Here is a 14,483-nt window from a genome sequence, read left to right on the forward strand (position 1 = left end):
ATCCACACAGAAATGAAGTGAACATCCATGCTTTGCAATGGCCATCTCCATCTCCAGAGTTAAATCCCATGAAAAACCTGTGGTCTGAACTGAAGAGGAGGTTATCCCAAGGATATCAATGATTCAGAAGTTCTGCATGGAGGAATGGTCCAAAATTCCTCCAAATGTGTTCTCTAAACTTATCACAAATAATAGGAAAAGACTCATGACTGTCGTTATTGCCAGAGGTGTTTGCTCAAAGTATTAAACCAGGGGTACCAATACTTGTGAAATGTGTTTTTGGGGAAATGTATTTTGTATACTACTTTACACGTGTTGGAAAATTAAGTTCATGACAATAACATTTTTTTTAGTTAACAGTATTTTTGTGCATATTTATGAAGGGTAGCAATAATTCTGGAGCATGCTAACAGTAGTAATAGTAATATTTGAACTCCAATCATTTTACGCTAAATTGTAAACTTGGTTTGCATACACTCAGTGTGAATCTAGAGTTCATATTGTTCCTCTGTAGTATCTGAAATAGTTTCAGACTTGTGGAAGGAGTCGATTGCTGCCTCTTTAATTCAAAATACTTTTTAAAATGTGTAATTATATTTATTATAGTTACATGTTGACATTAGTGGAGTAATTATTTTAAATAAGTAAAAAAATAAAAAATAAAAAAAATAAATTAATAAATAAATAAACGGTCGCTTTGATCGATGCAGCTGTTTGTCCATGAGCTACCACACGTGAGCAGCTGAGGCACGTGAGGGTGCATGCTGGAATGTAGGAACCACCCTCGCGAAGCCGTGCAACTCGAAGATGCACAATTAATATAATGTCGTTTAAACTGTCAGCGGATGACGCAATAACTAACGGTGTTCTTTGCAAAACGTTAATTATAAAGTAGCAATGTCCGAAAGTGAGACTGTGCGTTTATTCACAGGCTAAAAAAATATAATAATTGAATTCCGTTAAAATACACACCCCCCCTGATCAGAATGGGATTTTCCTCATTTGAAATTCATCTGGTCGATGCATGTTCAACAGAGAGAAATGTGTTTCCACGTATTCGCTTCTCCGTTTACTTTAGACATTAATTTAAAAATGCACGATACAATTGTGTTCATATTCCTTTTCAAATTGGAATATATGATTATAGATGCGCATTTGTTGAGTAAAACCAACGTAGTTGGTACTTCATATCGCTGTTCCCCCCATTGTTTATAGAATGGAACAGTCCGGCACGCCCCTCCTTCATTCAGTTGTTCGCTGGGCATGTTGAATGTTTATGTAAGTTCAAACACTTTGTTATACAACTACGGGTGCTGGAACGAAGAAAGCAAAGAAGTTTTACTTTTAACGCTATCAAAAATCGCAAGACAAGTTTCGTTAAGTTTGCATAAAGGCAAAGCCTTGTTAAATTACCCCCATTCCACTTTAAAGTGAGTAATGAGGAGCGACAAAACTATTTCCCAAAATATTTGCTTACAGCCAGAAGACAACCATGGATACATGCGACGGAAGGAGGGGAACGACCAAAAATGTGCGACCCTGCAGGAGAATTGTACAGAATGCTAGGATGAAACGGGAACTGGGTAAAGTTTTAAGGTCGTTGACTGGTGGGAGCACGGAGGTCACCGAAGTCCCCATGGAAGAGGAATGTTACCGTGTGGAGTATTTCAAAAACGAGAAATGGGAACAGAAGGTAATGGCACCTCGCTACAGTTTGCTGCGAGAGGTCGGACGGGGCAGCTATGGCGTGGTGTACGAGGCAATTGCACGGAGGACTGGGGCAACCGTGGCAGTAAAAAAGCTTCGCTGCGACGCTCCGGAAAATGTCGAGCTTGCTCTTGCTGAGTTCTGGGCCCTTGCAAGCCTGGAGAAGCGACACGAGAATGTGGTTCAGCTGGAAGAATGCGTCTTGCAAAGGAACGGAATGGCCCAGAAAATGAGCCACGGCAACAAACGATCCAGGCAATATTTGCGGCTGGTTGAGACGTCGCTGAAAGGTAACTATGAACCTTTGTGGAGCGGTGTTTATTATAATAACGTTAGCTAACTGGCAGGCTAAAGGTTGTGAAGTCTGGATTATGGTTCCTGTTGTATTGGCCAAAATAAGGATTGATGGCTGCATGCGCAACTTGGCTATAAAGTTACATATATAAAGATGGTTTGATGCAGTTTGCACGTATGTTTGCTGACGAATTCGCTACATCTGTACTCTATAAAGCGTCTGTGGGTCAGTCTTCTGTGAAAAGCGCTATTGAAATGAAATTGAATTGAACTGTAGTCCGCAATCTCGGAAGTGTTTGTGAAGGGTCCGTCACTTCAGACTGTTGTGTAACGTCACGGTCAGTGCACAAAGCTTCTTTTTTTAAACTAGCTAGAATTTTTGAATCTAGTGCAACTTCTGACCGTTAAACGGAATGTCATTGGTAATCAAAACTGGAATTTCTGAAGTCCATCAGGTTGCATTTCTAAGATGTAAGCGTTGAACACGAAGCCAATGAGCTGCTAGCATACTAGTAGCCTACATTGTACTGAGCGCTGGGTACACCCTGTCCTAGTAGAAACATCCCCCCTCCCCTCCTTATCCATTGTTTCATAACGCAGAGAGGTCGCTTGTTTTGATTGATTTGAAATGGGGAGAACTGGATTACATGTGGTCATTGTTAATATTTTGGACAAAGTTGGCATCATATTTATTATATATTGCATCATAACAATGGAATATTTATGTAAATAAGAAGTTGTTCGTAAATGACCTAAAATAATAAATAAATGTTTCATAACGCGGAGAGGTCGCTTGTTTTAATTTGAAACTTGAAAATTAGATTACACTTGTTCATAATTGTTCGTATTTTTGACCGTTGACGTCATACGTTTTGTTTGGACATGATATTGGTTCTGGCTACTTTAAGTTCTAAAATATATATGTATATTTATATAATTTATTTTTTTCTTCTAAATGTTCAGAAGTGCCCATATGTTTGGTAATAAAATGTATAAAATATTTTTATTTTGAAGGGGGGTGGCTGCTGTGTTGGGATTTTGTTGTTGGAGTTGACACTGAATGGAAGCTCTTCCAGTCATTGCGTTGGTAGTCCTCTGTTGCTATGGCAGGTTTTTTTTTCTAAGTCAGTTATGTAAGCGTTTCCATTTTGGTTGGGCCACTGCACTCGTCAACCGATGAAGTCACAGGTGTTGGGGTCGTGTAAAGCAAGGTGTGTTATCTTGACCTACATACTCGTATCCCACTTTACAACTCAGCTTGTGCATATAGGTAATGCTTCGATTGAAATTGATGTTCGTTTTTCTAAACGTTTGGCATCCTTCAGATGAACCCACATGTTGGCTATACTAAATGCATAATGGAAGCCACCAAAATATTGATAATATATAAACTCTCGTGTGAATTGGCCTTGATTTGGAGGTCCATTTATTCAGGAATATGCTGTATGAAAGAGGTTGAAATTAATTAAAGTTAACTTGAGATCAGTGCACACTACTGCACTTCACATGAGCTTGCTCCATTGTTTTAACTTGTCCTTCAGAATTAAATAAAAGTTAATATTTACAATCCTTTCAGTATTTGGATTAATACACAATCGTATGTTTACCTTCATGTTCTTCATTTGCAGTTTCTTAATTTGAAAGATTTGCCTTAAAATCCTGTTTGAAATTGCTTGGATCAGTAGCAGTATGCTTTGAGGCAGTTGTTCATCTTGTTTAATTTTTGTTTAGTGTGTGTAGTAACCTTCCCTGGCCCAACCTTCCCTGGTGCATCGGTTACACAAAACACCTTTCACATTGGCATTATGATTTTGGAACGTTTGAGTGTCGTTTGGGTTGCAGGAGGTTTTGTTGTGCCTTTATGACTGAGCGCAGTCAGGGCTGGCAGAGGAAGTCGCGTCATTTGCTGCTTGGCTAAAATGCTGTCCTTGCATTAACGATCGCTGGAAACAGCTGAGTGGATTATTGTGGCTTTCTTTAATGCCGTTGCTCAAACGTGGCACGATGCCTTGCTCAAACGTAGGCTTTATTCATAGTCCTGTCAGAGAGACATGGCACCAAATCTGACTGCTGTTTTACAGTTAAGTATGGGGAAAGGCGCTTGCCATCGTTTCTGGTGATATTAAACGGGACACGCGCAAGATTTAAAATGCCCGCCACAGAGGAAGGTGCGGATAGGTGGAAGAGTGCGCTTGTCTAAACCGACGACCTGTCACGGGCAGTTATAACGGGTTGCGGACAGCTGCGCGTTGGACAGCGAGCGGTAATGGCGGCCTGCCAGGAACTGCCTCGGTCACGCCCACCCAGTGTCGATTCCAGCAGTGTTTACGTTCGCTAACGCTGTAGTGTACTCTTGAAACTTTTAAAACCGGCTGTGACGGGCTGTGCGTGACGCAATGTTAAACGGAGCCCGTTGAGCTCACGCCCTCCCCACCTTAAAGCAGCGGTGAACTTTTCACATGTTAAGCTCCGCTAATGAAATGCGGCTTAAGACCAGCTCCATTCGGCTCTCTGACAGGAAATGAGAGGATGGAGTGTGCATGAACCTATGAGTTAGTACTTATCCTACAGGGGAGGGCTGTGTTGCGTTTGCCCTAGGCTTGTTTAGGTGACGCTGTTTTTGTACATGTTTAGTGTACAAACGTACCACCAACTCCCCACGCCATGCTGACTGGCACATAAGCCACACGCTTGGGAAGTTTTGTAAGCTATATTTTGAATTCCTGAATGTTTCGGGGGTAGGGGAGCAAAAAAAAAAGTTGCTGCTCTGTACAATTTGAGCCTGTTGATGTTAGATGGTGCCTGTCTTATTTTGGACCTGTGTCACGGTCTGGTAGTCTTCGGTAGCTGGTATAAAGTATTCATATTCATTTTTTTGGTAACTGGTATGCAATTACCTCCGGCTCTCTCAAGCGCATTTTGCTGTGTCTCGCTCCACTCTGGAGGTGCCCAAGATTCCGACTCGGAATGATGACATTTATAGGACTTTTCCTAACTGGAAGTTGGAAACTGCTGACTTCCGAGAGTTAAAAAAGATTCTTATTTATAATTTTTTCTCAATTATTTATAATCCCTGCTGTCCCCTTGTCTGTCTCTCATCCATCCCCCCCCCCCCCCCCCCCCCCCCCCTTGTAGGCGAGCGGATTCTGGGCTGTCCCGAGGAGCCATGCTACCTGTGGTTCGTGATGGAGTTCTGCGAGGGCGGTGACCTCAACCAGTTCATCCTGTCTCGCCGGCCCGACCCGCGGACCAACCAGAGCTTCATGCTGCAGCTGACCAGCGCCGTGGCCTTCCTGCACAAGAACAACATTGTGCACCGCGACCTCAAGCCAGACAACATCCTCATCTCGCAGAAGTCTGGCGCGCCCGTGCTCAAGGTGGCCGACTTCGGCCTCAGCAAGGTCTGCGCCGGGCTGGGCGCCCCCGGCAACGACAAGAACGTCAACGTCAACAAGTACTGGCTGTCGTCGGCCTGCGGCTCGGACTTCTACATGGCCCCCGAGGTGTGGGAGGGCCACTACACGGCCAAGGCCGACATCTTCGCCCTGGGCATCATCATTTGGGCCATGCTGGAGCGCATCACGTTCATCGACGCCGAGTCCCAGCGGGAGCTGCTGGGCTCGTACGTGCGGCAGGGCTCCCACATCGTGCCGGTGGGCGAGGCCCTGCTGGAGAACCCGCGCATGGTGCTGCACATCCCCCAGAAGAGGCGCAGCGCCATGTCCGACGGCGTCCGCAGGCTCCTGCAGGACATGCTGGCCGTGAACCCCCAGGACCGGCCCGACGCCTTCCAGCTGGAGGTGCGGGTGGACCAGGTGACCTGCGCCGCCTGACCTCCGCCGCCGTCAGAGAGGTAGGAGGGCCGAGCCAACGACCACGTTTCAGTCCTGACGTTTCGGCCCTGACGTTTCGGCCCTGACGTTTAGTCCTGTTAGCACAACTTAGCAAACGTTCCTGGCAAACTGAAAAAAACCTAGCTGGCATCGTTAGACCTAAGTCGCGACCATCGTTCTCTGCAAACATAGTTCACCACAAACGTTCGCCATTCGTTCCGTGGGGTCACTTATTCTATTTAGAGATTAAACTGCACTTCCTTAAAACCCACTTAAAACAGTCAAAGTGATGCTTTCGTTTGATTTGCCATTATTGGCAGCATGCTGAACGTGTTTAGCGGAGGGATTCCTTTCGCCTGCTAGCTGGGATGCACAGGGCCAAACTAACTCTGAAGGATCCAGGTGGCCCAGTCGGGGATGAAACCAACCTCCTATATATATATATATATATAAAAAAATAAAAAAATAAAAAAAAGTTATTGGTTATTTAGCTCACACTTTTATCCAAAGCGTCTTACAGTTGATAAGACTAGGCAGGGGACAATCCCTCTGGAGCAATGCAGGGTGAAGGGCCCTACAACTGTGCAGATCTTACTGTGGCTACACCAGGACTTTAACTAACCCAGTGGGCCCCCGTCATGTACCTTAGCCGCTAAAGCTACAGCCCCCCCCCCCTTTTATTTTTTATCTCAGGTTTGTTTCTTTTCTGCATATCCAGTCTTTCTTTTTCCTTTTTTTTGTTTGCTTGCTTTCCTGGTATGTGTTGCTGAAAAACATAAGTTCCCTCAGGGGTGAAGTGTACCCTGAGCTCTCCTTAATGCCAGCACCCCACCCCCTTCCTCCTCGCTCTGAGGAGGAGCCCTAGATCAGATCAGCTGAGATCCTCACCTCAGAAACACCCCCCCACCCCATCTGAACTCCTCCGCAGCTGGCAAAGAGCTCTATTTGAGTGACTGAGCCGAGGGGTGACTGAGGCTGACTTATTTCTCTGGGTACTGTAGTTCTTCTGGCCTTATTGCTCTGGGTACTGTAGTTCTTCTGGCCTTATCTCTCTGGGTACTGCAGTTCTGCCGCCCTTGCTTGTCTGTAGCTCCGGGGAGATTTGGGGCAGTGGCCTGTGGTACTGTGTTTCTGGGGCGGTTGACCCCACGGCACACATTGCTTATCACTGTTTGTCATTCCGATGGAGAAGACATAGCGGGGAGACTGATGGAATTGGAAGCGTGTTTAAAAATGCAATTTGAAATGATGCGTTCCACACACACACACACGCACAAACGCACACTCGCGCAATGGGTAATTGTAGGTTTAAGGTTGTTTATGGCACAATGGGCTTCTTGTTAGTTCAGACTCGCACATTTAGAAGCTGACGCACCTGCCAGTCGCTCCATTAGATCGTTCAGTTTGAGAGTTCTGTGGCCAGAGCACCCCGCGGTGCAGTGCTTGCGCACAGTAGTGCACATGGTGGGAGATTTCACCCGGGCGATTCTAATGGTGCCATTAGTCTCCGTTCAGAATTGCCCTACAGATAACGGCTGCCCCCTGTCCCCCTGTCCCCCCCCGGCTGTGTGACGCACAAAATGGCTGACTAGACAAAGCTGACTGCATTCCTGCTGCAAGGTGGCCTCATTTCTCCAGGAGGATTCTGGGATAGCAGTTGCATAACACTGCCGCTGGCCCCGCAGGGAAAAATCACTCATCTGTCAGAGGGAGAGAGGGAGAGAGGGAGAGAGGGAGAGAGGGAGAGAGGGAGAGAGGGAGAGAGGGAGAGAGGGTTCTGTTTGGGGGGGGGTTTGAGAGGCAGGCTCTAAAACAGGCGAGCCGCTGTGGCCTCTGCCCCAGAACCCCCTGGGCACGCCAGCTGTTTGTTTGGATAGCGGCTAAACGTATAGAACGGTATGTACTCTGTTCAGTGGGCGGGACCACCAACACCAGGACAAGAGTCTTCTTATCAGGAGACGGGAGAGGGGGGGGACTTAATGTATGTGCTTTAAGCCACATACCAAGTGCCTGTGAACCGCTGTCAGCACAGAGCCCTGTATACAACACTTCGTAGTCATACATATATTTGCTTGGAATGAAGGCTAGGTTTGCTCATGTGAAAGCAAGCTGATCGATAGATAGATGTATAATTACATTTATATAGAGCTTTTCTAGGCACTCAGTGCGCTTTATAGTGTTGCGGGGGGAAACTCAACCACCTCCAATCAGGGCAGGAGGCCTGGTTTCTTAGGGTTTGTAAGGTGTGCACATGCACACATGATTACGTAATGCTCTCCTGTGTGTGTGTGTTTGTGTGTGTGTGTTTCTGCCCTGCTCACAGTGGTTGGCTGTTCTGGGGGTTTTAATGGTTTTCAGTGCCGCATGGCAGGCAAACCAGATTTAACCAGTTTGCGTCTGAGGAGTGCTGTGTTCTGCTCTGACGCTGTTTTTAATTGGCCCTTCATAACCCCGTCGGGCACCAATGCAGTATCATTACTGAGCTGAGTTTGGGAACCTCAAGTGAACGAGCTGTTCGGAGCCAGCCTGTTGCACAACTGGCAACCGAGTCCTGATCGCTGCACTCCCCCTAATGACGCTAAGGCTCACGGGGAGATTGTTTTTGAATTTAAGGCCCGATTGATATTGATATTACCTGGCGGTGAAATGTTACATTTGAGGGGCTGAGAATCCGACCGTGTAGCATGACCATGTAGTAACGGTTTTTCTCGCAAATTTTAATGAAGGCGCTCCGCTCCAATCCTTCCACGTACAGACCCCACGCAGCCTCGTAAAAGGAGCGCTTTTACGAGCGGTTGGGATATGAATCGCAGGAGCAGGCCAGATTTAGCCCATGGGCTCGGATCTCATACTCCAGCACCCTTCCACTCGTTAAACTGAAGTGCTCTTTTGGAAATTGGGTGGTGTGGCAGTAAAATCCGCCCCCACACCCGCCTCTAAACTGCAGATATACTGCACTATATGGGTCCAACCCCCCCGCCCCCCTTTCAGGAAGGGTTATGTAACGCACAGGGTGGTGTGTAGAGAACAGGCCTGTTGTACTCCCGTTCGGAGTAACACTAACCCCTCCGTTAGCCGCCCCCCCCCCCCCTTTAACCATGGTGACAGCGCTACCTTGCACACGCTTGCGTGTTGTTTGGTCACGTGCCACCCAGCAACGGACGCCATTCCGGGGCGGGGTCCAGGTTTGGGCCAGCCACGGGTCTGCGCGCATTCTACCGCTCGCTGCACAAAATGGAGGCCAGATAAAGATGGTGGCTCCATCTCCGTTACGTCAGAGGTGGGCGGCGGTCTGTGAATACCTCGCCCCTGGACCGAGCGCAGCTGTACGACACCGGGCCGGGCTGATCCGGGATCTGGTGAACACGCTCTCGCCCGGAAAACACATTCCCAGCCTCTGGAGCCTTTCAATGGGACGCCTGTCCCATTTTTGTGCGAAAGCACTTAGCAGTTACGCAACCGCTGGGTGGGGGGAGGAGGGGGGGAGGGGGGGGTGGGCTCTATTTAAAGCACGGCTAAAACTGACTGTTTAGACCAAAGTGAAAAGTGAGTGGCTTTAAGTGCAGAGCAGGAACTGTAGGCAGGACAGAGCTGGGGGTTGGGGTGGCAGTGTACACAGCCAGTCTGTGCCCAACCGAGTTTACGCAGTCGTTTTTTATTATTTATTAATTTTTTTAAGTTTTGTTTTTTTTAAATCAGTCTTTCAGACCAATTTTTATCATTTGGTGTTGGAGAGTTTCTGTGTTTATTGCAGAGTTTGATTGGAAAGCCATGGCCATTCTCCCTGTCTGTCTCTAATTATACATTTTATAATATAGCACACTGACAACATACAATATACAATAAGCAACACATTCTTATTAACATAAAATAACAATAGCCATAATACATGCTCTCTCTCTCCCTCTCTCTCGACATCACTGGTGTTCGCACGGGCGGCCATGTTTGATCTAACCCCTCTCTCTCCCCCTCCACAGATCGTTTACTTCATCCAGGGATCCCAGGTCTTCAGCGAAAAAGAAAAAAAAGGAGAAAAAAAAAAAAGGGACTCTGAACTGTGAATTTTCACCTCCATGGATAATGTGAAGAGAAACAAAGACAAACTAAAGGCGCAGAGGCCAGTTTACTTCAGGCATTAGCAGATCAGGACTAACGGGGACGCTATGCAAACGTCAGTTTTCCTTACTGTTTCACACACTTAGTGCAGTTTGAGTTTGGCTCGTGCCCAGCTTCCGGACGGCCTACGGATCTTTGTGTTTGTCATTCAGAGAGACTACCTTATCTGTGAAAAAGAAACAAAAAAAAAAACAAAAAAAAAAAAAACTAAAAGGTTTCTTGTTTTTTGTGTAATTGTTTTGTTATGCTATGTCAAGAGAATTGTGAAGCGGTTTCTATCAGGATGGAATGTTGGGAAAATGTGAGATGTTTTGGTATAGTGAGATGGGCAAGTGTATCCAAGATGGTCTGGCCAGAACCTACTCAACCACAAAGTGGCCCAGAACCTGGTCCCTTCTAGAGCTTTCTGAGATGATCATAAGTGTTATTGAGCCAAAGGCTGATGATGATGATGATGATGATGATGATGATGATGAAGATGCAATGCCACCGTCACCAACCCTCGTGGATACACAGTCCCTCATCTCAATGTTCCCTCTTCAAAAACACCCAATATATTATTATTGTTATTAAAATAACAATAATAGTGACAGACTATTTGACCTCTGTGCCTTAATTATTTTTTATGGGTTTTGAAAGTCAGTTGAAGACTGAGTTTTATTTCCTAACTGTGACACTTTCTTTTACATGCATTACATTTTACCCCCCTTCATTTTGTGTGTAAAGAACATTTTATTGCCATATTTTAGTGCCAGTTTTTCTTTGATTGAAGATTGAGATTATTTTTTAGAGATTTTTGAATTTGAGATTATTAAAACGAGGTTGATACATAATGTTGAATATCCTCAGAATGATAAGAAATGTAAACCAAATATTATTTTATATTATCCATTTGGCTGACTACTGCCAAATCTGTCACAGATATCAAAATATGGCAAAGGGATCAAAGGGAATATATAGCCCTATTACAAAGAACCTTTAAGGGATTTTCTCAACTCCAGTATTGTGGCTTCCTAATTGGCTACCTTTCGGGGGGAAAATGAAGTCTTACATGTATACATAATGTAGCTAACTTATCAACATGGTTTGTCACACAGATGTATGTCATGTTTCTTAATGGAATGAGTAATGTAATATTTAGGCTATGTTAAGCATATGTATTGGTATCGATGTAAGTTCTGTTGTGTAGAAAGCCAGGATGCTCCGAAATCTCTTAAATGTATGGTAACTGGAGGGAAGGGGGGAACTGAAAGGTGCTGATGGTTTTAACCCCTTCACCCCTCTTTGGTCCACATCACACAATTTGATTGGTTGGTTTTTTTCAGATATGCATAATACCGGGTGTATATAACACTACAGTCTTGGATCGTCCTGAGACCTCTTGTGTTTTAATATATCTCTGTTCTTGTCTTCGATGACGTGTAATTTTGATACTTTTTCCCCCCTCTTTTTTGGAGGGGGGAGGGGGAGGGGGCACCTTAAATGTGTTGGTGAATCGATGTAGCCTGTTCTAGTTTTTGCCTACAAACATCTGGCATTTTATGATATGATTCCAAAAAAAAAAAAAAGGAAAGCATCGAGTCAACTCATCTAGTCCTGTTGTGTGAGATTCTTTGAAGGCGGTTCATCACTTCCTTTTTTTCCATATTGCTTGTGTTGTCGAGCCCTTTAGTCAAAACAAATACAATTTTGGTTTGTGTTGATCACACCCTTATTTAGTTACAAGCGTGCTCTTGAAGCGTGTCCTTGAAGGAGAGTTGAACATTCTTAGCTGTTCTCTTGAAAACCAGTTGTAGTCAACTTCACACATTTGAAAAAGGCATTGGATTGGACCTTGGTTTATCAAAGTACTTCGCCTACACGATCAAAGCCTAAAACAGTCCTGAACATGCATTCTTTTACCCAGCCTTGTGCATGCTACATTCATCAGATGAATTTGTCTTTGGCAACATGCAACAATATAAAGAAGTTCATTCTTCTGCTAGGTATCTGACCTGAAAATATTGAGTAAATAACAATGGCGAGTTAAGTTTCCAAACTCAGTTGCTTTACAGTACTAGCGGATTTTGTAACATTTCATTGGCTGGAAGTCCGGAGGGCGTCTCTCCTGACTAGCAGGTCTCCGTTTTTTAGACTGCTTCCACAAAGGTCAAAAGGTCTTTTGAAAGATTTTGTTTGTTGATTGATGCCCAGTTCTTCATAGTATTGAAGTTGATGCGCTTTTATTTTTTTTTCCCCATTTTAACGTTCAGTTTGCAATTCTTCAACTTAGCACTTGATTCTGTTAATTCACTGCCTGGTTCTACCTCATACTGCAGCACTCCACAGTAGGGTCTGGTAGCGTGTACGATTCGGGTTTGGGCTCCATTTGATGGAGAGAAACTTTGGGCTCCGCGGTCGCATAGCCAGCCAGGGCAAGCTAGAGCTGGGGTGGAGGTAAACGGGACCTTTTTCGGGATTTTTCCGATGTCAGTGGGACTGTGAAAATAAATCTGTGTTACACAAACAAACTGACCTCACAAATCGGTTAGTTTCCTAATTTGTTCAGAACATTGTAGCTATAGCTTTGCCGCTAACATTTTTAGCTTCCGCCTTTTATTATTATTTTAATAGCCTCATGCTAATTAACACTTACTGTCATACCTCTACACACCATTGTGATTTTTTTTTTCTTCTTGCTTTTCCAAGCAGCCTGTAATTTTAATGCTACAATTGCAAGATAAAGGGACCAGTGTTGAACTAAAAGTGGGTTTTGAGGTGACATTTTTGTTAATATAATTGTTGAAATTCTTCTTTTGTTCATTAACCTGTTGGGGAAGGGCTGCACAAGAGGACTCGGTGGTGCTCTCGGGTCAGCTCAATCGGTTGGCTGCCCGGGGGAGGTAAACCCACACTCTTTAATCCCCCGGCATTCATACCAATAATCATTTTCATAATTATTAATTTATTTCTCTGGAAAGACATTTTCAGGGTGTTGTGTAGCAGCGGTGGGGTTTTGCCCTCAGGTTGCAGAGGGGCCGAGTCTCGCCGCGGGTTTGCCTCCGTAATGGGCCGTTCAGGAGCAGCGGTGCATTGTGGGATTTGCCCGCGTTCGTGTCCTCCCGTAGCTTGTCTGATGGTCCCCGCAGTATTCTAGGCGAGCTTCCCGTCTCCACTTCATAATGCGCTCCTGTGCAGTCCTCTCTCTCTCTCTCTCTCTCTCTCTCTCTCTCTCTCTCTCTCTCTCTCTCTCTCTCTCTCTCTCTCTCTCTCTCTCTCTCTCTCTCTCTCTCTCTCTCTCTCTCTCTCTCTCTCTCCCTCTCTCCCTCTCTCCCTCTCTCTCTCTCTCTCAATGCTGTGCAACTAGCCAGTCTACTTTTCATTTTATCAGTTATTTTCTGTCGCAGCGATGGCAGGAATATCACTTCTTACAGTTTCTTTGGGTTTTGCTCTTTTTTAATGTAATAAAAACTATTTTTGGCTGTAATGCTATCCGGAGCCTTTTAGACATTTTAGTGAATGAAACATTTTACTTGTTGTAAATAAGTTGGACATTTTTCTTTGTTTCTTGGAATAAATGAACAGAAACGTTAAAAAATTGGTGTTTTGCTTTTATTTCTTTACCTGTGCCCTGTATAAAATATCCAGTAAATAATATTGTATTTTATTTATAGTTGTAACTAGACCAACCATGTTTTATTTCTTGCATTTATATATCCACAAAAATGCATTTGGTATCAGGAATTGTGCAGCTCAAACACAGTTCACTGCACATGGGCTACTAGTGACTGATTTAATCATTTTTACTTTCACACCACTCAATTGTGACACGATTTTATGACTAGCTTGCTGTTGTTAATGCAATCTGTACCTGCTTCAAAGGGTTATTCAAATCCTAGATAGACTGACGCCTTCCTACGATTCTGACTGCATTTCTGCTTTAGCACAGCTGAACATGTGGCAAATGTGTGTAAGAAACAATTGGTTATTGGCTAGTTTTGGGTAAATAAGTGGGCAAGTCACAGAACCGTTGTTTAAGAAAGATCTTCCTAAATACAGATTACTTCATGTTTATTACAGACCATGAGCGTAGCAATCATAACTATTACGTTCCCAGGGAAGGTACTGCTCTTGGTCCCCCCCCCCCCCCAAAAAAAAACTTAATAAAAAAATAAAAATAAAAAAAGTAAATATGAAATAAGATATTGACAAATCCCATTATCTTACAATCTTTCATCACATATCCACATTTTCAACCCGTGTCTCTTTGTAATTACTGTCAGTAATATTCACCTGTTCACCTGGTTTAACCGATTCATAGGTGCAAATGGTCTGGAGAAATGAGGTAGGCTGCAAGTTCAACAAGTTCAGGAAAAATGGTTGTGTAGCAGGTAAGACCCTTATACTACCAGCAAAAGTGGGGGAAATGTTGGGGTTGATTATGCAATATATACGGTTCTTGATGTTTTTTTTTCTGTATAGCACTCTAATACATTTTGTCACCATTCCCCCTATTGCCTTCTGCCAAACCTGGGCCATCTTTAAAAACAACAC

At 44.4% G+C, this 14,483-nt stretch overlaps 1 protein-coding gene across 1 annotated transcript; it reads left to right on the top strand.

The window, feature by feature from the left end:
* The first annotated feature begins 1,271 nt into the window (after positions 1-1,271).
* On the top strand, positions 1,272-13,527 carry LOC133139175 (serine/threonine-protein kinase 35-like). The gene is made up of 3 exons (XM_061258543.1): positions 1,272-1,997; positions 5,137-5,854; positions 9,812-13,527. The coding sequence occupies exons 1-2, from the start codon at positions 1,493-1,495 to the stop codon at positions 5,832-5,834; spliced, it is 1,203 nt and encodes a 400-aa protein (XP_061114527.1). The 5' UTR covers positions 1,272-1,492; the 3' UTR covers positions 5,835-5,854; positions 9,812-13,527.
* Positions 13,528-14,483: the final 956 nt, after the last annotated feature.

This window comes from Conger conger, chromosome 10 (assembly GCF_963514075.1).
Source record: "Conger conger chromosome 10, fConCon1.1, whole genome shotgun sequence".
Lineage (NCBI taxonomy): Eukaryota > Metazoa > Chordata > Actinopteri > Anguilliformes > Congridae > Conger > Conger conger.

Bases quoted from the DNA above. Each gene is read 5' to 3' on its own strand.
- LOC133139175 (XM_061258543.1), top strand. From the start codon at position 1,493: ATGGATACATGCGACGGAAGGAGGGGAACGACCAAAAATGTGCGACCC. The intron at 1,998-5,136 runs GTAACTATGAAC...CCCCCCTTGTAG, and splicing joins GGTTGAGACGTCGCTGAAAG to GCGAGCGGATTCTGGGCTGT.